Source organism: Protopterus annectens, chromosome 2.part1 (assembly GCF_019279795.1).
Source record: "Protopterus annectens isolate FY-2018-M chromosome 2.part1, PAN1.0, whole genome shotgun sequence".
Lineage (NCBI taxonomy): Eukaryota > Metazoa > Chordata > Ceratodontiformes > Protopteridae > Protopterus > Protopterus annectens.
Genome location: NC_056729.1, coordinates 1,487,310,020 through 1,487,336,825, shown reverse-complemented (window position 1 = coordinate 1,487,336,825; position 26,806 = coordinate 1,487,310,020). Strand labels below are relative to the sequence as shown.

The following is a 26,806-nucleotide window of genomic DNA, read 5'->3' as shown; positions in this document are numbered from 1 at the left end:
TTGGGACGTAGGTGTGAGTGTGCAAAAGTACCCTCAGGGGGTCCAAAAGCGTAGTCAGTTCTGGACACAGTACCTATCTGCCCAGTTATCCCGATCACAATGCTGGAGATGTAACTTTTGAGCTCACAATGGGATGAAGGCAAGGGGGTGCTGTGGTAAAAGGCTGATCAAAACCTCTCCTCTGTCACTTCATGACAACAAAATTCCCACCCTTCCCTCTCTGTATGGTATATGGATTGCTATAGTTATTTTCTGTCCTCTGAATTGCCAGAATCTAGAATCTGTAAGGTAAGTCTTAAAAAAATAAAAAATATATTTTTAAAATGAGAACAAAGATAAGCAAGCAATTTAAAATCCATGAAAAGGGTATACCTGCACAATTTATGTATCATAATTATGGAAAAGAAAGTTGCAAGTATTTGCATGACTGGTTTCAGCTTACTAAGCATTATTCTGGTGGGGTATTTCCATTAAATGAAACTTATGATAAGACTAAATTTATGACACTGAAAGGTATTTTGGAAGAAAAGAAAAGACAATGAAGTGGGAAACAAATGGCATATTTTATTCTTGGTACACTAAAGCACTTAAAATGGAAAAGGAGTCAGCATTAAAGGGGTTACAGGATGCTAATAATAAATGTTGTAAAACAGGTAAAAGAGGTTAAGAAATCAGTACAGACCAATAAAAAATGGATCCCTTTATCCTGTCTTAGCAGATTTAGAACAAGCTGAGGAAGGCCAAAAGGCAGACACTTCTGAACAGGATGATAATCCTCCAGCAGATACCCCCACCCCATATGCACTGGTGCAGGTACCTCCTGTACAAGATTCTGCTGTTTCTCAGACACCTACCTTTCTGTCAACTGTCCATTGAACACCCGGTCAGCATGATACTGTTACATGTCAGACTAGCTCCCCCCGTTCAATCTTAATTTTCTGAACAGACATCTGCACATGGGGGAGGGGGTCTTGTTCCTATCCTTCTCAAACAGCTTCTACTTGTCCAACAGAGGCATTAGTATTCAATACTCCTGTAGCTCATCATGCACACTCACATGACAGAGTACACAAGAAATTGTGGCCTCTGGAAGGGATCTTTTGGCACCTCTAAGGGAAATTCTGGATGGTAATAACAGAAAAATTGTTCATCATCCTTGGAACCTAGCTGATTTTCATACTATGTCCAAATGTTTTCCAAATATTAGTAAAGATCCATTAAAGTATAGGTAGGAATTAAAAACTATAACATAATGTTACAATCCTACTTTAACAGATTTAAATCAGCTACTTAGGGTAGTTACTTCAGATGAAATAAGAAAGCAATTACTGGAAAAAGCTGAGATAATGGATATTACTCTAACAGGGAATGCATTAATAGATAAACGGACAGCATTGTTAAACAAAATTATGGATGTGTGTCAAGTTAGGACTGACTGGCTTAAAATACAGGCATGTAAACAAAATAAAGGGAACCCCCCTGCAGACTATTTGAGTTGCCTTAAAACAGCATTTGCCAGACATTCAGGAATACCAGGCCCAGAAGAGCAAGCTAAGCCTGCTATTGCAGCAGCGTTTAAGCAGGGTCTGCAAGCCCCTGTAAAAAAAAATCAAATAAAGCAAGTGCTCATAGACTGGCAGGGAAAGGACTTAAGAGTCTTTTTAAGTGCTGCAAATCACTGTACAGAGTATCACGAAAAACAGAGAAAGGATACTGGGGATAAGCTGTTAACTTTACAAATCAGGCAGCTGGAAAACCCGAGGGGTCATGGCAGAAACAGGGAAAGGGCTAGAGGCATTGCTAGGGGATTTAGTAAAAGGTGCTGGCTGATGGAAACAAAATGCAGCTGGTTGGCAACAACAAGCTGGCAGTGCCCCTACTGCTTCATCTGACACATCTTGCTTCAATTGTGGAGAAGCAGGACATTGGGTAAGATAATGATCACAGAGGCAAATGCAGGGAGTCCACGATACTTGGAGTGAATGGCAATCAAATTATAATAATGCAGTTTTTCTTCCACCACCTGCTCATATTGGGAGGAGTCAGGAAGCACCATACTGACTAGGTCAGGGAAATAAAACAAAAATAAATCCTAATCCTCTACTGCCAATAATCAAAACAACCCTTACATTAAGGTGGAAGTAAATTCAAGGAAATTCCATTTCTGGTGGACACTGGAGCCACTAGACCTGTGTTAAAAAATACTTAAGATAGTCAAATACCAAGATCAAAGCATACAGTAACAGTTGGAGTAACAAATGCTACCGTTACATATTCTGTCTCAGAACCTATCCCCACTTTTTAAGGTCTGATCAAAGAAAGGCATTCTTTCCTTTAAAGTACTACTGCACCAGTAATCTGCTTGGGAGAGATCTGCTGTGCAAACTGGGGTGTACTATTGACTATACACCAAAAGGGGTGCACTTGGATGTTCCAACAGAATCAGAGGGGAAAGTATTAGCAATTTTAGGAGAAGCTGAGAAACAGTCTGTTAAAAGCATACAGGTAAATGAAAAGTCACTACAGAAGGTACCTGCCAACTTATGAGCTAAACACACAAATTAAGTAGATATACTAAAATCAGCACAACCAGTACTAATAAAACTAAACCCACCAAAGCCTCTCCCTAGAGTTCCACAATATCCACTGAAGCCAGAACCACAGCAGGGAATCAAACCTGTAATTCAGTCTCTGTTACAGCAAGGAATAATAATACCAACTAAAAGCCCTTGTAATATTCCTATTTTCCCTGTGAAGAAGCCAGAAAAAGATACTTATAGATTTGTACAAGAGTTAAGGGCTGTGAATAATGCAGTATTGCCTACTTTTCCTGTTGTTCTAAATACAGATCAATATTGAGTTGCATACCACCTACAGCTAGTTACTTTTCCGTAATAGCTTTATGTTCAGCATTCTTTTCTATACCTATTCACCCTGAGAGTCAGTTGCTGTTTGCTTTTACTTATCAGGGGCAGCAATATACCTGGAAATGGTTGCCACAATGATAAAAAAAAAATCTCCTGCATCACTTTCTCAAATTCTGAAAAAAGATCTGGAGAATGTGACATTTCCGGGTGGGTGTATGTTAGTACAAAATGTAGATGATTTACTAATAGCATCACATTCTTCTCAGCAGTGTCAGCAGGACACCCTGCATTGTCTGACTATCCTTGCAGAAAAGGGACACAAAGTGTCAAAAGAAAAACTACAACTGTGGTCAACTCAGGTATGTTATCTTGGCCATTTAATATCTCAGGGTAGCAAACAGGCAATCACCATCTTGTACTGATGCAATATCTAAGGCCCCATGTCCAACTACTTAGCAACAGCTTAGATCTTTCCAAGATAAGACATGATACTGCAGACAGTGAATTTCTAACTATGCAAAAAATTGCTAAACCTTTGACAAATCTTTTAAAGCAGAATACATTGGAGCCTATCCCTTGGAATAGTGAAAAGAAAAATTAATTTCAAAATGTAAAACAAGCTTTAGCTACTTCCCCAAGCTTTAGGGTTACTAGACTATGATAAAACGTTTATTTTATTCAAAGAAATGGATTTGCTCAGGGACTGCTTGCACAGAAACATGGAGACAGCACTTGATTCTGTTGCAAAAGGATTTCCTCCCTGTTTAAGGGCATTCGCCGCTGCTTCCATTTTAGTTAATCTTGCATGATCACTGATGCTTGGGCATGATCTTACAGTAGCAGTCCCTCATTCTGTATCATCTATTTTGCTTAAAATGAAAACTCAACCATTCTCGACTGCACGTGTAACTAAATATGAACTTATGCTTCTTTCTGATCCATCTATTTCTCTGCTCCACTGTCCCATTCTCTCTCCGTTAGACACCCAGTCTGCCTGATACTGTTACATCTCAGATTAGCTCCCTGGCTCAATCCTCTTCTGAACAGGCTTCTGCAGTCGAGGGGGGTTCTTCTTCCTATCCTTCTCAAATAGCTTCTACTTCCCCAACAGGGGCATTAATATTTGACACTCCTGTATCTCACCATATATGCTCACATGACAGGGTACAACAGGAGATCGTGATCTCTGGAAGGGATTCTTTTGGTACCTCTCAGGGAAATTCTGGGGCCTAACAATAGAGAACTTGTTCATAGTCTTTGGATCCCTGCTTATTTGAATACTATGTCCAAATGTTTTCCAAATATTAGAGATGATCTATTAAAATTCAAAGAGGAATTAAAAACTATAATAGAATATTACAGTTCTAATAACCAAAAATGTCAAATGGTGCAGAAAACTTGACCATGAACCAGGAAACTTAGCATAATAAGCTTTTAATTGTCGCTTTTGTAAAAACTTCTTAGAAATGTTATTTGACAGTTTTGGTCATTTGGTCATGATTTCTGTTAACTCTTCAAGTTTTTGCCAGTTTTTTAGTTATTTAATTTTACAATCCTACTTTGACAGATTTAAATCAGCTGCTTAGGTAGTTACTTCAGAAAAAATAAGGAAGAAGTTACGGGAAAAGGCTGAGATAACAGCTTTCACTCTCACAGGGAATGCGTTAACAGATAAACGGACAGCATTGTTAAACAAAATTACTGATGTGTGTCAAGTTAGGACTGACTGGTCTAAAATAAAGGGGAAGCCCCTGCAGTCTATTTGAGTCACCTTAAAACAGCATTCGCTAGACATTTAGGAATACCAGATCCAGAAGAGCAAGCTAAGTCAGCTATTGCAGCAGCCTTTGTGCATGGTCTGCAAGCCCCTGTCTTTCGGCTTTTCCCGGTTAGGAGTTGCCACAGTGGAACTCCCGTCCGCTAATGATTGGCAGTGGATTTTTACAGTGCTGAGTTGCCAGCCCAATGCCCAACATTCAAAGAAGGCACACCCATTCACGCACGCACCTACCTGCATGTCTTTAACATCACTCGACCATGGGGAGGACATGCAGACACCACACAGAAAGCACTCAAGCCGAGAATCGAAAGGGAGAACTTCTTGCTGTGAGGCGACAATGCTAACCGCTGCACCACCGCAGCCTATATGTCTGCAAGCCCCTGTACAAAATCAAATAAAGGAAGTGCTCATAGACTGGCAAGGAAAGGACTTAGTGCTGCAAATCACTGTACAGAGTATCGGAAAAACGGAGAAAGAATACTGAGGATAAACTGTTAACTTTACAAATCAGGCAGCTGGAAAACCTGAGGGGTCGAGGCAGAAGCAGGGGAAGGGGCAGTGGAATTGCTAGAGAATTTAGTAAAAGTGATGGCTGAGGGAAACAAGGCACAGTTGGTTGGCAACAACAAGTTGGCAGAGCCCCTCCAGTTTCACCCAACATAACTTGCTTCAACTGTGGAGAAGCACGACTTTGTTGAGGAGAATGCCCACACAGGCAAATGCAAAGAGTCCAAGATACTTGGGCTGAATGGCAACCATATTATAATAATGCAGTTTTTCCTCCACCACCTCCTCACAGTGGAAGGAGTCAGGAAGCTCCATACTGACTAGTTCAAGGAAATAACACAGAAATAAATCTTAACCTTCTACTGCAAATAGATCAAAATGGACCCTACGTTAAGATGAAATAAATTCAAAGAAAACCCCATTTCTGGTGGACACTGGAACCACTAGGTCAGTGTTAAAAATTACTTCAGATAGTCAAATACCAGTATCAAAGCATAAAGTAAAGGCAGTCAGAATGACAAATACTACGGTTATGTATCCTGTTTCGGAACCTATCCCCGGTTCTCTAGGTTTGATCGAAGAAAAGCATTCTTTCCTTTTGAGTACTACTGCACCAGTAGATCTACTAGGAAGAGATTTGTTGCACGTAAATCCTATATATATATGTATATTATACCTTACTGTATACATTACCCTCTATAGAATTAATGCTTATGTTATTAATCACTACAAGTATTCTAATTTGTAAAAAAAAAAAAAAAAAAAAAAAAATGTTTTTACTTATATACTTGAAAGTATAGTTCTTCATATAATGATCTGTCATATTAATTACTATTATTCTTCTTATTATTATTATTAATTTCTTGGAGCTTTTCTCCCTGGGCCTCTACTGAAAATGGACATGTATCCAGCTAGGCTTGGCAACAAGTTGGCAGAGCCCCTCCAGTTTCACCCAACATAACTTGCTTCAACTGATCTACTAATAGCATGCTAAAATGTAAAATAAAATAAAAAAATAAAAAAAATAAAAAATTTGTTAGGCAAGCTGTGTTGTACTACTTACTGTACCCCAGAATGGGTGTATCTGGATGTTCCGACAGAATCAGAGGAGGAAGTATTGGGAGTTTTAGCAGAAGCTGTGGAAAAGCCTGTTGGAAGCATATAGGCAGAAGGAGAGTTACTACCGCAGGTACCTGTCAACTTGTGGGCTAAACATGCAAATGAAGTAGGTATACTGAAATCAGCAGAACCAGTAAAAATAAAATTAAACCCATCAAAACTGCTCCCTAGAGTTCCATAATATCCACTAGAGCTTGAAGCACAGCATGGAACCAAACCTGCAATTCCTACACAGCAAGGAATAATAATACCAGCTAAAAGCCCTTCTAATACTCCTATTTTCCCAGTGAAAAAGCCAGGAAAGGATACTTATAGATTTGTACAAGCTTTAAGGGCTGTAAATAATGCAGCATTGCCTAGTTTTCCTGCTGTTCCAAATTCAGCAACAATACTGAGTTGCATATCACCTACAGTTAGTTATTTTTCCATAACAGATTTATGTTTAGCATTCTTTTCTACACCTATTCACCCTGAGAGGCAGTTTCTGTTTGCTTTTATTTATCAGGGATAGCACCATACCTGGACACAGTTGCCATAAGGATATACTGAATCTCCTTCATTATTTTCTCAAATTCTGAAAAAAGATTTGGAGAATGTGACATTTCTGTGTGGGTCTGTCTTAGTACAATACGTAGATGATCTACTAATAGCATTAAATTCCTTTCAGCATTGTCAGCAGGATACCCTGGATCTTCTGACTATCTTTGCAGAAAAGAGACACAAGGTGTCTAGAGAAAAACTACAATTGTGGTCACCTCAGGTACATTATCTTGGTCATTTAATATCTCAGGGTAGCAGGCAAGTGTTAGCATCTCGTACTGATGCAATATCCAAAGCAAAAACATCTCGTACTGATGCAATATCCAAAGCAAAGAACACAGCATCAATGGGACCAGACGGTGTCCTGGGCTGCGTCCTACATGAACTCCAAGAAGAGCTAAACCCAAACATAAAACTACTGTTCAATCTCAGCCTTACTACAGGATATGTGCCCAAAGAGTGGTGTACAGCAACAGTGGTCCCTCTCCATAAAGGTGGTGCCTCAACGGATCCTGGAAACTATCGCCCCATAAGCCTGACTAGCTTGGTCTGCAAAGCTATGGAAAGGATCATCATGGACCTCATAAATAAAGATATTGGGGACCTACAGACACTGGATCCTACCCAGTTTGGCTTTGTTAAGGGCAGATCCTGCCTCTTAAACCTGGTTGATTTCTTTGAAACAGTCACCAAGGCCATTGACGAGGGGAAGGTGGTCCACACAGCCTACCTGGACCTCGCAAAAGCCTTCGATACAATACCCCACTCGGGCATTATAGATAAGCTCACCAGCTTAAATATAAACCCCTATGTCACTAGATGGATTGCAAACTGGCTCAAGGACAGAGCCCACATGGTTAGAACTGCTGGAGCCATGTCAGACTCCAAACCAGTTACAAGTGGTGTCCCACAAGGCTCAGTCCTGGGACCTCTCTTGTTCGGTATATATTTCTCGGAGGTACAGGCCAACACGGAAGGACTGTGGCCGACCAAGTTTACAGATGACTGCAAACTGGGCGCCATAATCGACTCTCCAGCCGACACAAGCATCCTCCAAAAGGGCCTCATAGAAACAGACAACTGGTGCCAGAGCCATGGTCTCAAGCTAAATGCCAAAAAGTGTATAGTCATCCCCTTTGGCAAAAACAAAGTACCCACAAATTACCACATAGGTGGTAATCCATTAAGTACAAAAGAAGTAATTAGGGACCTGGGGACCCAAGTTGATAGCAATCTCTCATTTGACAACCACGTGGCCAAAGTGGTTAGAAAAACATTTTATATAGCCCACCTAATCATGAAGGGATTCACATCTAGATCAGGGGAGGTCATCGTGCCTCTTTACTCATCCCTCATCAGGCCCATAATTGAGTACAATGCCCCTTTTGGGATGTACTTTACCAGACACCAGCAGCAACTGGAAAGACCCCAAAAGTACCTCACCAAGAGGATCAAAGGGCTCAAACAGATGCCATATGCTGCCCGGTTAAAGAAACTCCAGCTCTACTCAGTGGCAAACCACCTGTTCAGAGGCGATCTGTGCCTGACGTATAAAGCCATGTCCAACCCGGAATTAATGGACATGCTGCACCTCAGAAAATCCAAATCCCATCGAGCTACGCACTCGAGAGACTTGAACCTCAGCACTGAAATAAATAGGACATGCTGGAGGGACAGATTCATAACTCAGAGGCTCCCTTCACTCTGGAATAAAATCCCAGTCCAGGTTAGGCAGAGTCCCTCATTGACTCTCTTCAAGAGGAATCTTGATGAGTGGATGGGAGATCGTAGATTTACCCCGGGTATCACTTCTGTCTCACTGTTAGACAGAGGCACAGTATACTAACCTTGAAAAAGGGCATAGCAAAATAAATTTAAAATGGGTGGCGAAAGCCAAACTCATTCTGGCTAGGCTTATAAATGCCCTAGGGCAGATAGCCTAGTATGAACCTATGAACCTAATCTAAGGCCCCACATCCAACTACACAGCAACAGTTTAGATCTTTCCTAGGTATGACAGGATACTACAGACAGTGGATACCTAACTACGAAGAGATTTCCAAACATCTGACAAATCTTTTATAGCAGGATATACCAGAGCCTCTCCTTTTGAATAGTGAAGAGGAAAATTAATTTCACAATTTGAAACAAGCTTTAGCTACTGCCCCAGCTTTAGGGTTACCAGACTATGATAAGACTTTGTTTTACTCTGTCATGAAAGAAATGGATTAGCTCAAGGAGTACTTGCACAGAAACATGGGGACAGCTATCTTCCATTAGCCTATTACAGCACAGCACAGCACTTGATTCTTTTGCAAAAGGTTTTCCACCCTGTTTAAGGGCAGCTGCCGCTGCTGCCATTCTAGTTAATCTTGCACAATTGCTGGTGCTCGGGCATGATCTCACAGTAGCTTTCCCTCATTCTGTATCATCTCTTTTGCTTAAAATTAAAACTCAACCACTCTTAACTGCACGTCTAACTAAATATGAAATTGCACTTCTTTCTGATCCATCTATTTCTCTGATCCATTGTCACGTTCTAAATCCAGAATCTCTGTTGCCTACTGCTGAGGATGGTGAAGAGCATGACTGTGTGTGTAACTATTTGCTTTCGCCTAGGAAGAACTTAAAGGACACTCCTATACCAAAGTTGATGTGAACTTGTTTGTAGATGGCTCCTGTGGAAGAAATCAAAAAAGGCAACTGACTGAGGGAATACCCATCTGCACCAGAGAGACAATATTGTTGCAACAAAGATTAGAGGGTGTTCACTCTGCTCAAATAGCTGAGTTAGTGGCTCTGCAAAAAGCCTGTGAGTTGGCCAAAGACAAAGTGGCCAATATTTTTAGAGACAACCGTTATGCTTTTGGGGTGTTTCATGATTTTGGGCAACTTTGGAAGGCAAGAGGGTTTTTGACCTCTTCAGGAAATCAAATTAAAAATTTAGGGTACATAAAATCGTTGTTAGATGCACTTTTGCTACCTAAGAGGTTGTCTGTAATCAAATGTTGTGCTCATCAAAAAGGTATAAATATTGTAACAAAGGGTAATAATTTGGCAGACCAAGCTGCTAAACAAGCAGTAGTAGATTGCTGTAAAGATCTGTGTATGTTAACTACAACAAACTACAACAGTAATGATGTGTTTGATTTTGAAATGTTGTCAGCTTTTCAAGCTGAAGCTTGACAGGGAGAAGTTCAGAGGTTGCTCAACGATGGATGTAAAACATCCTCTGATGGCATATGGTGACATCCGGATGGCTGACTGGTGGCACCTGCCTCTTTGCTACCTTACCTGGTAAGGGCATATCATCTACCGGCCCATACAGGTAAGAGAGCTTTAGTTAATCAAATTACCAGAACTTGGTATGCCCCTCATGTCTCCTCTTTGATACTTCAATATGTAAATAATTGTGCTATATGTCAAGAGTATAATGTTGGTAAAAATGCAAACATCAAAACTGCATGTTTACCACCACCTTGGGGGCCATTTGTTAATGTGCAGCAGGACTTTATCCAGATACCTAGGACTCATAACTTACAATTTATTTTAGTGGTGGTGTGCATGTTTTTGGCATAGGTGGAAGCTTACCAATGTTGCAAAGCTGACACAGTCACGTTATCAAAAAAACTCATGTACAATTTTATACCAAAATTCTTGCAAAATTTTTAATATTAAGTTGAGTCTTCACTGTCCCAGCCATGCACAGTCATCTGGACTAGTAGAGAGGGTTAACGGGACCCTTAAAAATAAAATTTCAAAGATTTGTGCTAAAACTCAGTTGAAGTGGCCCGAAGCCCTCCCCTTAGCATTAATGAGTATGAGAGCCTCACTAAATAATACCAGAAAGTTGAGTTCATATAAAATATTAATGAGAAGACCCATGGCCCCTCCAGATACCCCTCCCATGAAAAATGCAAATTTAACTTTGTCAGATGATGCCATCATTTCTTATTGTTGAAAACTTGTTTATTTTTTGCAGCAATACTATCTAACAGTAAAAGCAGCCCTTCCACAACCTCCTGATGAGCTCTGTCATCAACTACAGCTGGGTGACTAGGTTTGCATCAAAACTTTCTAAAAAAAAAAAAAAAAACTGTCTAAGCCCAAGGTAGAAAGGCCCTTTCCAGGTGCTGTTAACAACTCTGACTGCTGTTCACTGTGCAGGACTACCAGTGTGGATCCATTCATCTCACTGCAAGAAAATCTGTCTTGTGGGGGCCCCAAACAAATCATTGCAACCAACAGAGGGAGATTGAGGTGCGACAGACAAACCATCGGCCCAGTGAAAAAAGTCACCTTCTGTAACAGTCCACGATAAATCCAGTGACAACAGGTACCCTTGCTTTGTTTTTCCTGCTATTTCCTCTTATAACCTGGTCGAGAAAAACAGTTTTTTGCTGGTTCTTCAGCAATATGTTATAGACTTAAATTCGGGAATATGCTATAGACTTAAATGTAACAAATTCTAAGGCAGAAATTCCTATGATTCCCATCCCTGCATCACAGGTGTAATTTAAAAAGGATCTTAGTGACATCAATCAAACTTGGCGTAACGTGACTAATTTCTCAAAGGTTGTGTCTCTTCAACTTGCCACCACACATCATGAGGACACATGTTTTGCCAAAAATGGGACTGTACCAGTAGCAACCAGCAAATGTAATGACAACAGGCATAAAAGCATATTAGACTCGTACTTAAAAAGCTAGGACTGGGGGTGTGGCACAGGTATGATAAAGGAATGTTACTACATCTGCGGTGATGTTGCCTACCGCTGGTTGACTACAAACTGGTTTGGATGTTGCTTTGTGGGCTATATTACTAAGTGAGCAATCCACTGGACAGAGCAAGTATTTTCAGTGTTTACTCCTGGGTATAAATTGCAAAAGACAATGCTCAAAATCACCATGCTTGCTCAAATTCTTCAAGAGGTAGTCAACAAAACTTCACATCACATCAGGATGGCAAATCAAAAAATAACTAAAATGCAAACTGTAGTGTTACAAAAATCGATTGGCACTTGATATAATGCTGGCTGCAAAAGGGGGGTCATGTGCCCTCATAAGAAGTCATTGTTGTTCATATATTAGTGACTATCACTATAAATAAAAAACACTGGCAAATTTCATGGAGCAAAGGGCCAAGGATTTGGACAGCACATAAAAGCAATGGACACTTTTTGAATGGTTAGGCAGCGAGTTTGGTAACCTGGAAACTAGTACAGTCCAGGGTATTGTAATTGTACAGTCCAGGGTATTGTAATTGTACTTTTTATTATATTTTCGATCATTTTAATATTTTCTATTTTAAAGGTTGTAATTACAAAATGTTTAACTTTGCTTGCACATAAAATACCACTGCACATACCAGATAGTAAAATTTCTATCACCAGTGATAAATACTATAATGCTGAAGCTTATTTCATTAAACCAAAAAATATATATATAATTACATGTATTGTATGACACTAATAGTGTCAAAGGAAGGTAGACTGTTATGGAACAAGATCAGTCTTACTAAAATACAGATGAGATGTTTGCTCTGAGAGTGTTGATGGAGAAGTACAGAGAAGGTCAGGAGGAGATGCATTGTGTCTTTGTGGACTTAGAGAAAACATATGACAGTGTGCCTAGAGAGGAGTTGTAGTATTGTATGAGGAAGTCGGGAGTGTCAGAGAAGTATGTAAGAGTGGTACAGGATATGTACGGTGTGAAAGCAGTGAGGTCTGCGGTGGGAGTGACAGATGCGTTTAAGGTGGAGGTGGGATTACATCAAGGATCAGCTCTGAGCCCTATCTTATTTGCAATGGTGATATACAGGTTGACAGACAAGATCAGACAGGAGTCCCTGTGGACTATGATGTTTGCAGATGACATTGTGATCTGTAGTGAGAGTAGGGAACAGGTGGAGGAGACCCTGGAGAGGTGGAGATATGCTCTAGAGAGAAGAGGAATGAAGGTCAGCAGGACTAAGACAGAATATATGTGTGTGAATGAGAGGGAGGCTAGAGGAATGGTAAGGATGCAGGAAGTAGAGGTGGTGAAGATGGATGAATTTAAATACTTGGGATCAACAGTTCAGAGTAATGGTGAGTGTGGCAGAGAGGTGAAGAAGAGAGTACAGGCAGGATGGAGTGGGTGGAGAAGAGTGTCAGGAGTGATTTGTGCAGACAGGTACCAGTAAGAGTGAAAGGGAAGGTCTACAAGAGGGTAGTGAGACCAGCTATGTTATATGGGTTGGAGACCGTGGCATTGACAAAAAGGCAGGAGTCAGAGCTGGACGTGGCAGAGTTAAAGATTTTAAGATTTGCACTGGGTGTGACGAGGGTGGACAAAATTAGGAATAAGTATATTAGAGGGTCAGCCCAGGTTGGAAGATTTGGAGACAAAGCCAGACAGGCAAGATTACGCTGGTTTGGACATGTGCTGAGGAGGGATGCAGAGTATACTGGGAAAAAGATGCTAAGGATGAAGTTGCCAAATAACAGGAAAAGAGGAAGGCCTAAGATGAAGTTTATGGATGTGGTGAGAAAGGACATGCATGTGGTTGGTGTGACAAAGCAAGATGCAGAGGACAGGAAGAAATGGAAACAGATGATCTGCTGTGGCGACCCCTAATGGGAGCAGCTAAAAGAAGAAGAAGATCACTCTTACTAAAATGTATATTCATTTCCAGTTTCATTCATGATTCTATAATGTGATTGTTAAAAACAAATAGAATTTGTGTGCAGGACTGTAAAAAAATACAGTTTCATAAGCTAAATTTATTATTGTGTTTCAACTGCATTCTTTTAATTCTTAACAGGAAAAAAGTAAGTGTTAAAAAAACAGAGGTATATTGCTAGTGCAAAATAAATTTGTTAGCCTGATTCCTCGGGTCTAGGAGTAAAGTTGTTGTTAGGTTAAGTTTGCTGATAAATAAAATGTCCAAGGTCAAAACAAAATTCTTGGAGCAGGTGGGTAATGTAAAAAAAGGTGTTCTTGTGAAGTCCAAGGTGAAAATCATTAAAAATAAAAACATTTCTAAAGTAATTAATTTCTCAAAAGTACTGTAATGTCAAAATCTTGCATGGTTAAACTGATAAGTAAATCTGTAAACATGGAGTTTCCCTTTGTTCATTGAGACTGGTTTACCAATTTCTACAAAGATGGTCTTCCAGTGCTCTAAATGAAATTTCTATTTGCAAACCCTAAAGCGTTACTCCTGACTAAAGGAAAACAAGGCAACTTCTTAATGTTATTTATTTACTAGGCTTAACAATAGGCAACAGGTCTGCCCTCTTTAAGAATAACTGCACCAAGACCGAACTTTGAAGCATCACATGAAAGAACTACTGATTTGTGGACATCATAATATCTTGATGTAGGAGGGTTGGCAATTTGCTATTTGAGGTTATCAAATGCACTCTGGTGTTGTTCCAACTATGACCAGGCAACATTTTTGCATGCCAGCTCTCAAAGGCGATGATAACTCACTATAGTCAGAGATATATTTGCCCAAATAGTTAACCATACCAAGAAAACACTGTAGGGCTTGGACATTTTCTGCAGCTGGCATCTCAAGAATGGCTGCTTGTTTGGAAGGGTCTGGTTGTAAGCCTGTGCTGGTAAATAAATGACCTACATAAGTAAGTTCTGGCAGTCTGAATTTACATTTCAGGGGACTGAGCTTTAAATTCACTCCACTCGTTCTGTCCAGAACTTTCCTGAGGTTTTTGTCATGCTCTGCTTCATCATTGCCTCCAACTAGTAAATCCAGTATTATAGTACACAGATAGACAGAAAAAATTTGCTCCACTGCACACTGTAAGTCTTTACTTGCAGAATTTATTCCAAAAGGCATCCCGAGGAATCTGAATCTACCAAATGGAGTGCTGAATGTAGACAGTACTGAAAATTTGTGATCAAGCATTACTTGCCAAAATGAACTCTTTGCATATAAGACAGAAAAAACAGAGGCATTTGGCATGAGGGTGGCAATCTCCTCAACTGTACACAGAGGATGATGAGGTCTCCTAAATGCCTTATTCAAGTCTCTTGGGTCAATGCATATTCTGATTTCATCTGAATTTTTCTTATAAGCAGCTACCATGGAAGACACCCACTCAGTTGGTTCTGTGACTTGGCAAATCACACCTTGCTGCACCATTTTGTCCAAATGGACCTTGACTCTGTCCTGCATAGCTATTGGAACTCTCCTTGCTGGTCTGACCACTGGACTGACCTCTGGGTCTACATTCATGGAGTACACAACTGGAAGTTTTCCTAGCTTGTCATCGAAAACATCAGCACACTCTAAGAAAATAGCATCAGTGAAACTGGAATATGCTTATATGATGTACTTCTTTGGTAAAAGAAAACAGTTTCAGTCTTAAACTGTCTTTGAGACCTAATAATGACTGCACAGGTCTTCTAACTAGATAAAATTGCAAGCTGTAACTGTTCCCAGCCAGATAGCAAAAGCACTACTGAGCCTTCAGTTTGAATCTCTTCACCTCCACAAGCAACAAGGTTCGCAAATTAAGTTGCTCACCATCGCTCACTCTAGCCAGAGTTTCGGCTGACATTACATTACACTTTGAACCAGTGTCCACTTTGAGCTCTATGGGTTTACAATTGATCAGGACAGTACAAAATACTTTGTTTTTTGCAAAGAAATCTACATTTTTAACATTTTCACCGACCACTGACCCACCATCTACATAGAAAGCAGGGTTGCAGCTTTATACATGATCAACTTGCTTTTTTTGAGTGACCTTTCGTAATAACTGAATGAGGCTTGCTTGATTTACAAACTTTTGAAAGTGGTTTCCTTTTTTTACACTTGTGGCATTGCTGACCAAATGCTAAGCACTTCTCTCTTTTAGACTCATGATTGGCACCACAATTATGGCAGTTAACAATAAGACTTGACTTGACTTTTGCTGACTCATCCTTCTACTGCACTGAGCATGTCTGTTTTACTCAGCTAGTCTTGGAACTTGCTAGAAAGTTACGGGGTCTCCTAGAAAAACTCACAGGGGTTGCAGCTGCCATATGCTTAGGCCTGTTTCTGCTTGCCATGTGCTGCATGCTGTCTACACGTGCTCTAGAGGCTGTCGAAGCCATGCTCTAATCACTTACAAGTATACTTGTCTACCTTTCTTTGAGCTCATGGTTTTGACAAATCTCTACAGCTTTGCTTAAAATTAAATCACTGTCACAAAGCAAAATCTTTCTCACTGCAGCATGTCACACACAAGCCTGTCCTTTATTAAATCATCTTTTAAATCATCAAATCTGCATATTTTAGCCTTATTTCTCAAGTCAGTGATAAAAGCTGCAAAAGTTTCACCTGGCTTTGGTCTCTTGTATAAAATAGGTGCCTCTCTAATCTAACATTTCTCTGAGGGTTGCACATTTCTCTAAATTTACATTTCAAGCACTATGGGTCCTCTCTTGATTCAGCCGGTACAACAATATGACGGTTTTCCCCTCTCCTGCATATACTTCTGGTGCATACACAAATGAATGCTCTCTTTCAATGGCTTCTGACCCAGTTAAGTTAAGCAGAATAAATGCCTTTGTATGTGCATCTTTGTCACGAAAAGCTGCTTGTATGAAAATATCATATTCCTGCTCAAATACTCACCAATTCTCTGTAATATTACGAACAAACATAAGTGGACTGGGTCTGCGAAATGCCTCTGCCATATCAACACACAGTAGTGAAGGTGCTTAGAATCATGTATGAACATACACACACATAAATATGCCAGAACTTGTAATTATACCGAATAGCACAACAGACTCTTTGAAATAACTACAGTTTGCCAAGTCTCCATAGCATAAGAACACTTTAAAATCACTGTACTTTGCGAAACCACCCATTATCAGTGTAAGAAATACTTTGAAATGACTGTACTTTGGGAATAAATTGTACATGGCACAAGACGCTCAGAGTAAGAAACACTTCGAAACTAATGCACTTTGCAAATAAACTGTATACAGTACAGAAAATCTTCAAAATGGCTGTACTTTGCGAAATAACTGTACAGTTTAATAAACACATGGAATAGGGGCACTCTGTGAATAAATGTAAACAGCACAATAAACTTTTCTGAAATGGCTATACTTTGACTGCACTTTGCAATATAAATGTACTTTGCATACAGCAAACTCTTTGATATAATTGCACCATAATACAGCACACACTCTGCAAACACTTTGGGCAATCTGAGATACTTTGAACAACTCTAGTTATGTTTTGAATGGCTTCAGCCAATGCAAAATAGCAGTTTATGCCCAAAACACTGTCTTTTATTTTATTTTATTTATTTTTTATTTTACATTTGTTTACCGGGCTAGTCCAGCTGGATATATGTCCATTTTCAGTGGAGGCCCGGGGAGAAAAGCTCCACTACATACTACTAAACAGTGTCAGATTATTTTACTAAAATCATGCAGCTGCCTTGCTCTTTAAGCTTATTTTGCCCTTTTATTGCACTTGTTATGCCCATTTAACCTCTTATCATGCTCATTATACTTTTCTTGTGCTTTACTTTAAACGTGCTGGTTATGCAAATCAGAGGTAATTCTGAGCCCCATATGAATATTTCTGATAGTTTTATCACATATTGTGGTTTAATTAATAATGCATTTTGTGCTTTTCGTTTGATTAATTAATAATACGTTTTGTGCTCCTTGTTTAATTAATAATGCGTTTTGTGTCTTATGAATGCTCCATTTCATTTTCATTGCAAAATAAATCGTTTGTGCAAGTTTTGGTTTGGTTACCTTAAGTTCATTTCTGGCCCTTTTTGATCATTTGAGCTCTGTACCACTCAACCAGCTCAATATACCTTCACCTCTGCACCTTGTGGCTTGAAGAAGTTGCACTCTCAATCCCGGTTCTGACACCATGTTGCTTGTCCGGTCAGGATAAAACAGACAGTTGTGGGTTCAGTTCAAGCAGCTTTATTACACAAAAACAAATCAGGAATGAGACTTTGTAACAAACTTAAATAAACTTATGAAGAGACTGACTACCACACTCATACATGTTAACACTCTAGCTGTTCTCTCAAAATGGCACTGCTGCCTGCACGTGCTCACTATTAATACGCACATGCCTACATCTGGAAATGCTTCTTAAAGGTACATACAAACACTGTGTTCTACACCCATGATACAGGGTCTAAATAAGTGGTAGATGTTTAAATTAGGTAAAGAAAGTGTGTAATCAATACAGTGGAACCATATGTATGTAATTAAAAGGATGTCTGTGTTTTCAAGGGTCAGAAAGAACTCAAAGGTGAGCAACATTTTGTCTATGCTTCTAGCGTGGAGCAGTACAAAGCTAACACAGATCAGGTTTGAAACTGCTAGGTTAGCAGGTGTAGGAGACTAAGCACAATGGGAGAAGAAATCATCAATAACAATATGCAGAAGCTCTTGGAAGAGAGTGACCATCCTTAATGAAGCAGGTAGGACTGCTGATCAGCTCCCCCAGGAATGAATAAATAAATTAATGCAAGCCCATGGCATTCTGTGCTGTCCATTTTTTCCTTCTGAAATCTTGGAAGTGTGTTAAACATTATAGAATGACATTACTGCATGTAGTCTGCACAGTTGTTGTTGTTGTTGTTGTGTCTTTCAGCTTATCCCGGTTAGGGGTCACCACAGCGGAACTCCGGTCCGCTAATGTTTGGTAGTGGATTTTTACATGCCGAGTTACCAGCCCTGACGCACAGCCTTCAACGAAGTCACGCTCATTCACGCATGCCTCCACACAGAAGATGCTCTAGCTGAGAATTGAACGGAACAAAGTCTTGCTGTGAGGTGACAACGCTACCACAGCACCACTACCGCTTTTTATAAATACAAGATTGCCTATTTTGCATGCTCAGGTTATGGGTTCGACTTAATTATCCTCGTCTTTATCAACTGTGTGATGCTGACTGTTTTAGTAAACAACCAGTTTCGGGTTGTGAGTTTTGCTTAATGAATGTGGCTTCGATCAGCTATCTAGTTTAGAAATATATGCAACTGATCTTACACTTGTGTTAGCCCCTATCTTGCAGTGCAAGCATAAGGTTTTAGTGGGATTTTACTGACATATAATTTCAACTGCTAACAGACATACTGATTAATAACAATGGCACATAAATGATCTGTGGCACATACAGACCGGTATATATTTTTGCCACTGTGTTATTGTGTCATACATGCATGTGACAATACTTGGTGCACAGACAGTGTTATGAACTCATCTGGGTTACAATTCATTGGACTTTCACATAGTGAAGAGCTCTCCAGATGTGTTACTGGCAAACACAATAGCAGTTCTTTGATGTACATGTTTTATATGCTTTTGGTATACTGTCGTCATACAGGTTCCTTACTTTTCTCATTATCAGTGTTGTACACATAGTAAGCTCTGTGGCTACAATATAAATATAATACACAGCTTCTGCTAGTAATGAACTGGGACTGAGGTCTGGAAACTGACTATGCTCTCCAATGTACAGTGAAACAGTTCATTGATGAGTAAGAAAGATTTGGGATGACATAAATCAGTATTTCCAAATCAGAAAACATGGTTCAATCCTGTTACAGAAGAGCAGCATTTGCTACATCCTTGATCTGATTTGCTAAATACAGATTCTGACATCTTAGCTGCATGTCATGTCATGGAGAGTAGACTACAACAGCTGGTCACATTCCATACCTCTCAAATGTCCAGATTTTGACTCATTTTTGGTCTGTTCCTCATAAAATTTGTGATTTTTCTGGATTTTTGTGGTGAATCAGAGAGGAGTGAATTCACTAGATAATGACAGGCATTTGAGTTTTAGACTTCATATCCTTCAGAAATGCAAGGCAACACAATAATGTTTATTCTAGCAACTTTCAGAGTTTATATGAGCAATATTTAAAATTTCTTCCTATTTTGGGGGCTTTGTCCACCATTATTTTTGGCTTTGTCCAGATTTATTCTGCTAAGAGGTTGAGAGCTATGCACATGACATGCAGGCAAGTTGGCAGGAATTTCCATTTACCAAATCAGATCAAGGATGTGGCAAATGTTGCGCTTCTGATTTCAAGAATTAACAGTGAATATGAGTAAACAATAAAAGTCTATAAAAATGCTTCAGCTATCCAGTCCTGTATGCTTCATTCACCTACCTTGGTGATCTCCACCCAGTGACTGTGGGTGCATGAACTTCCAGCTCCTTGGCACTGTAGCCATCCTCGTGTCCAGAGGAACTAACGACAACAAATCCAATCTTATGTGGCATTCTGCAGTGCTAGGCTGAAAAAGAAAAACAGCTACATTAATGGTACCAGTTCATTACTATAATAAGCAGAATGAATCTGCTTGAATTCATTTGCTCCAAACTGATAATTTCTTTACCAATATACCATATAAAGGATTTATACCCAATCTCCTAACAAGATTTTAACAACAACGTTTCATGCACATTTTAAAAGGATTTTGTCATTAATCTGATAATTTAATACAACAGTAAATGCAAAGGCTTTTAATGTATAGACATATACACACTAGAAGAAGTAAAAAGTATAGAATAGAGAATTTAGTGAGTGCTGTGTTTAGTAATTGCACAGTCACATGAAAGCCCTGCAGGTATTAATGAGAAAAGGTTTAAATCTGATAGAGTTTAAATGGTAAGCTTAAAGCATTTACATTTTTGCGGTACACAGAGGTGCTCATGGACGTTGACCTGAAAGCTGCGTAAGCTACCCTCTTTATAAATTTTGGGAACATATTCAATTCTACAAAGTTACAAAGATTCATACTAAAGATGTGCTACGGCTTAGTGACCACAGCATCAACAAGCCAGAGGCATCAGACACCATCAAATCTCACATTCATAAATATGCACAGAACACTTACCAGACATTAGCACTAACACCAAGATAAAGGTAATATCACACTTGAACTTTCTAACATTCCAGACTATCTCAGTGGCTACCCCTTGGTCTTCTACGGCATACAAAGCCTTTTAACTGACTCTTAGATTACTTGTAGATATATGTTATTACATCCTTCTCCCTTAATTCCCATTCTGAGGTAGAATGGGTCCTTCTCTGAACTTAATTTCATATGTATTCACATTTCATTACACTCAAGTATGTCTGTGCCAGCTTCAAAACAAGCTGTAACTCACTCAAACACAGTCAAAAACCCAGCTGTTAAGTATATTGCTCTTGATTTAAATCAGTTAATATTATATTAAGACAGTGCTTTGGATACTTTAAAGAAATCTGCCCTCCCATGATATGATGCATACATTTTCTTCATACTAAGCATAATCATTTTTTGCATTGATTTATTTATACTTTATTAACTAGGTTGATCAGCTGGGTAAAATCCATTTTTGAAGGAAGTGTGCAAAGAAAAGCTTTACAAAAAGTTTACAAATATCAAAAACAGTCAATTCGGGGCTTGTAGTCTTGTTTAGACACTTACATAAAATAGTGGCTAAAGTAAAAGGAGTTAATGCACTAGAAAAACAAATGCATTCTGACTCTTTACTTTAGATAAATAATAGCTATTTGATTAAGATGTGAAGAAAGTATAACAACCATTTGATCACTAGCATCACATCTATTGTGAATCACAGTCACACAACACATAAACAATATCGTGAATATAAGAAAATATAATTTTAGTCTAACAAAAGTCTTCAAAGACACTTTTGATAGTTAAGGCAAAGCACTATTAGAAGTGCTAACATTAGAAGTGAGCGGCTTTAAGCAGGGAATGAGTGCAAAATCTCATGGATGTAGTGTCTTTGTGTAACATTAGGTAAGGAAGGTGAGTAGACAAGGCTTGCACTCAAGAGATATCTTAGCTGAAGTTACAGCCAACAGGAACATGGTCTTCTAAGATACAAATCTGAGATCTGTAGTTGTAGCATGTTCATATGATGGCCGAGTAACATTTTTTAATATAAAATAAAGGAGCAGGATCCTTCACAGGTGGCTCCAAAAGAAAATTGCCTTTAAGATATGTCTTTGTGCATTTTTAACGAAGTTAAAGATGACAGATTGCACCTCAATGAAAGAAATAAATTGCAGATAAATGCATTTTAAATGAACAGTTGAAGCCCTAACTGAAATGTAAAACACCTATGTCTACTCCGGCCATTTCTCAAATGGAAAAATTAGTCTGTTTACATTTGTATATATTTCTGGTCTTCAGTCTTTGAGCAGAGGTTAGAATCTGGACTACCTTCTCAATGTAAGAAGGATTTCTTGCCCATCACTTGAGATGGAGAAGTCATGTAGTTAGATATAAGGAATGAGGTTTGTAGGAGGGGTGTGACACAGGTTTCTTAGTTACGTTCAGAAGAAAAAGCCACATCTGAGGGAGCTATCAGGATGACCTTTTCCTTGCATACTTTGGTCTGGTGTAGAAATTTGTGAGTAAGGGGAAATGGGATAAAGACATAAAGAAGACAAGAGAGCTAAGTCTGAATGACTGCATCCCTTGGATATCCTTAAGCAGGAATAAGGGATCCAGTTTTTATGCATTTCATATTAGCTTGGGATGCAGAGAGATCACAGCAAGTCTTCACCCATTGCCTGAATAAGTTTCTAGCTATGGTGAAGCTGATGAGGCACTCATGAGGTATCCGTAAGTATTTACTGTGCCTGTCTACTAGTGAATGGCTTCTCCCATGATGTGACTAACAATAACACAGTAAACGGTAGCAAAGGACCTTTCCCAAACTCTCATGACATCCCAACTTAGAAGGTAGGAATGGATTCCCCTACTTTCTTGGGTACCATACCACAGCCATATTTTCAGTGTAGGTGGCAACAGCAAAAAATGTCCACGAAGGCAAGGGCTCACCCAAAAGATGCTTTATTCCAACAAAAAATTCACAACCTTCACCACAGCTGACCTAGGTTTCGTCTGTATGACTTCAGAGTGTGGTGAAAAAGGCAGCCTATAAATACAAAGTACAGTTTTGTACCTACCATAAATGTAGATGTTCGAAGATCCACATTGCTGCAGTCCTTACATATGGGTAGTCCGCTGTCCTCGGTCGGCCCGAATACCAAAGTATAAGGCTGACGTCGGTCAAGGCGCTTAAAACTGACATCAGGACGTCAGGGTACAAAAGCGCATGACCGACGTCATATCCTCAGTCTTTTCTTGCCCCAGATGTCAGAAGGCCCTAAAAAGAAAGGCCAAAACCAAAAGACAGCAAAAAACCAACCAACCACCCCTGCACTAATCCTATTTACAATATTTACAATATTCACAACCCAAACCACACAACCGCCTCTAACTACAGAGGGAAGGAGGGAGGGTAAATTGGACTGCAGCAATGTGGATCTTCGAACATCTACATTTATGGTAGGTACAAAACTGTACTATGTTCTTCATCTCACATTGCTGCAGTCCTTACATATGGGTAGAATCCCAAAGCAGAGGTAAGGGAGGATGGCAAAACTATAAAGCATTAGGAGCTGCCAAAATGCCCTGTAAAATTGCAGTGGCAAAACCAGCCCTAGATTTAGAGTAAAGTGGAAGGTGGTAATGCTTAGAGAAAGTATGCACTGAACTCCAAGTAGCTGCCTCCAAAATATCTTTAGTTGCCACGCCCCTTAACAAAGCTGTAGAAGTGGCAGTAGCCCTAGTGGAATGAGGCCTAATCCCAGCTGGAATCTCCTTACCATGATGGGAATAACAGAAAGCAATACAAAACCCAATCCACTTAGAAATAGTTTGTTTTGAAACAGGCTTGCCCTGAGAACCCAAAGCAAATGAAACAAATAACTGCTGAGACTGCCTGAACCCTTTAGTTCTGCTCAAATAATATCACAACTGCCTGTGTATATCCAAAGTGTGCAAAATCTTTTCCCCTTTATTTTGGGGGTTTGCATAAAAAGTAGGCAAATGAATAGTTTGGTTTAAAGCCACACTAAACCACTTTAGGCATAAAGGAAGGATTAGTACGCAAAGATACCCTATCCTTATGGAAAATTAAGAAAGGCTCAACCGCCATAAGGGCCTGTAATTCAGAAACCCTTCTCAGAGGTAATGGCCAACAAAAAAGCAGTCTTCCATGATAAATATTTCAACTCGGCAGTAGCTGCAGGCTCAAAAGGTTGTAGAGTGAGTTTCTCCAACACAAAATTGAGATCCCAAGCAGGAGTAGGAGCTCTACGTGGGGGTCTTATATTCTTTGCCCCTCTAAGGAATTGCTTAAACAAAGGATGAGAAAACAATGGTGGGTCACAGTCATAGTGAGCAGAAATTGCTGCAGCATGAACCTTAATAGAGAAGGACAAACCTTTGTCCAGTAACTCAGTAAGATATTGAAGAGCCACACTTAAATTAGGCTTAGAAACATCAAATTCCTTTGCTGTACTCCAAAATAAAAATCTCCTCCATTTATCTGCGTACACTTTCCTTGTACTAGGCCTTCTGGCCTCCAAAATAACATTCAAAACTTGCTGTGGAAGCTGAGACCCTCCAGGGTTTAAAACAGAATATGCCAGGCTGTTAGATGTAGAGAGTGAAGTTTGACATTGAGTAAATGACTGTTCTCCTGAGACAGTAGGTGTGGAATCAAGGCAAAGGCCATGGAGGCTCCTGCACCAGACTTCTCAGTAATGGGTACCAGTGCTGTCGAGGCCAATCTGGAGCTATTAAAATCATCTTTGGCTTGTCCTGTCTGACCTTCAGGAGTACCTTTGGGAGGAGAGGCAGAGGTGGAAAGGCATACACATGAAGATTGCTCCAATTGAATGAGAGAGCATCCACTTTCCAAGCTGTGGGATGAAACCTTTTTGTGCAAAACTTTGGCAGCTGGTAGTTTAGTGGAGAAGCGAACAGATTTATGTCTGGAGTTCCCCATAACACTGTCAATTTCTGAAATACATGAGGATCCAATTTCCACTCGTGGGGATCCATAATTTGTCTGCTCAACACATCTGCTAAGGAGTTCTGTGCTCCCGGCAGAAACCTTGCCTGAAGATTTAGCTGTAAACTGAGAGCAGTCTCCCACAAAATCATTGCTTGTCTGCATAGAGGATAAGAATCGTTCCCCTTGCTTGTTGATGTACCACATGACAGTTGTGTTGTCTGTTAGAACCAACACCTGCCCTGGAAGAAGTAAATCCTTGAAAGCTATTAATGCAAATTGGACTGCTAACATCTCCTTCAAGTTGATATGTAGATGTTGAAGTCTGGCAGGCCACGTGTCTTGTACCCACTTTCCATTTAGATGAGCTCCCCAAGCTGTGTCTGAGGCATCTGTCGTTAGAATCTGACTCGCCTCTGGCCGGGTCACAGAGAGTCCCTTGTTTAGGTGACATTCCTGAGCCCACCACAAAAATTCCTTTTGAATGCAAGGTATTATCTGAATGACAGTGTCCATATCTTGGCAGTGCTGTGTCCATACATTTTTGAGATACCATTGTAGCTTCCTCATATGCAGTTTGGCATTGGGAAGCACCAGAATACAAGATGCCATGAACCCCAAGGCTTGAAGGACTGTCCTTGCAGTCAGCCTGGACTGATGAGACAATTGATGGAAGTAAAGAGAAAGATTGTTTTGTTTGTCCGGGGTCAAAAAGGCCATCTGGGATGCTGTATTCAGTCTCACACCCAGAAAGCACATGTCCTGAGAGGGTACTAGACTGGACTTTATTTCGTTCACAGAATACCCCAGGCATCTTAGCACTGCTATCACATACTGTAAATGATGAAGAAGTTCGTCCTTTCCTTGGGCCAGAATCAGGCAATCTTCCAAATAAGGATAGATCTGTATTCCTCTTAGCCTGAAGAAAGCTATCACTGGAGCCAGAACCTTCGTGAACACTCTGGGCGCAGTAGATAAGCCAAAGGGCAATGCAGAGAACTGATAATGAGAAGCCCCAGCCCGAAAACGCAGATACTTTCTGCAACTGAGCCTGATAGGAACATGAAGGTAAGCCTCCTTGAGATCCAGAGTCACCATCCAGTGATCTTTGCCCAGCAGAGGTAAAAGCTGTTGTAACGTCAACATTTTGAACTTGGGAATGTCCAGATATGTGTTGAGGATAGATAAATCCAAGATTGGTCTCCACGTGTTCCCTTTCTTTGGTACTAGGAACAGGCGAGAATAAAATCCTAGGCCCACTTCTGGCAGAGGGACCGGTTGTATGGCCCTTATTTGAAGTAGCAGAGAAATTTGTTTGTGAGCCTCTAGTCTTTGCTGAGGAGGAACGTCCGGCATGCCTTTGAAAGGAGGCAAGGTATGGAAATAAAACTTGTAACCTCGGTATGATATCCAATACCCATTTGTCTTGGGTAATCAAATTCCAATTTTCCTTGAAGAGTGCCAACCTTCCTCCCAAAGGAGCTGCCAGGCAAGAAGGATCTGGCAGCTGAAAAGGTAGGTCATTGGGCCTGTTTACGAAAGGACTGGCCCCTGCCCTCACCCGAAGATTGTGCAGGTGAACTCCTGTTCTAGGTCTGAAAGAACTCTGAGCTCTGCCCCTACCACGTCTAGATCTACCCCTAGACTGAGAATCATAAGAAGGATACGTCCACCCCTTAGCAGGCCAATTCCTACTAAACTTTGGAGGCTGTACTTGCAAAAATCTTTAACAGCCTGCATGGACTTAGCCTTGTCTTCCATTTTCTTCAAGACTGACTCCACAGGTGAACCAAACAACACATCAGACTGTAAAGGAGCATCCAAAATCCTTGTCTTAACATGGTCAGATAAATTCTGATCCCTCAGCCATGCGTGCCTGCGAAGAACTGAACCAGTGGCAGCCACCCTAGACGAGGCCTGTACAGCATCAAAACCACATTGTAAAGAATGCTTACCCACCTGCTCTGAAACATGCACCAAATCTTGTAACTCTTTACACTCAATGCCTTCCGCCAGAGCATCCACCTTAGACTTCAATTGAGAAAGAAGATAGTTTTGATATTTCAACATATGAAACTGGCAATTCAAAGCCCTCACAGCTAGGGTAG

The 26,806-nt window shown here is 40.1% G+C and overlaps 1 protein-coding gene across 1 annotated transcript in view; it reads right to left on the bottom strand.

The window, feature by feature from the left end:
- Nucleotides 1–26,806, bottom strand: part of CEP104 (centrosomal protein 104) — a 2,320,447-nt gene that overhangs the window by 2,185,923 nt on the left and 107,718 nt on the right. Inside the window, 1 exon segment of the mRNA XM_044062948.1 lies at nt 19,981–20,107. Within this exon segment, the coding sequence (XP_043918883.1) occupies nt 19,981–20,093 (113 nt within the window). The 5' untranslated portion in view covers nt 20,094–20,107.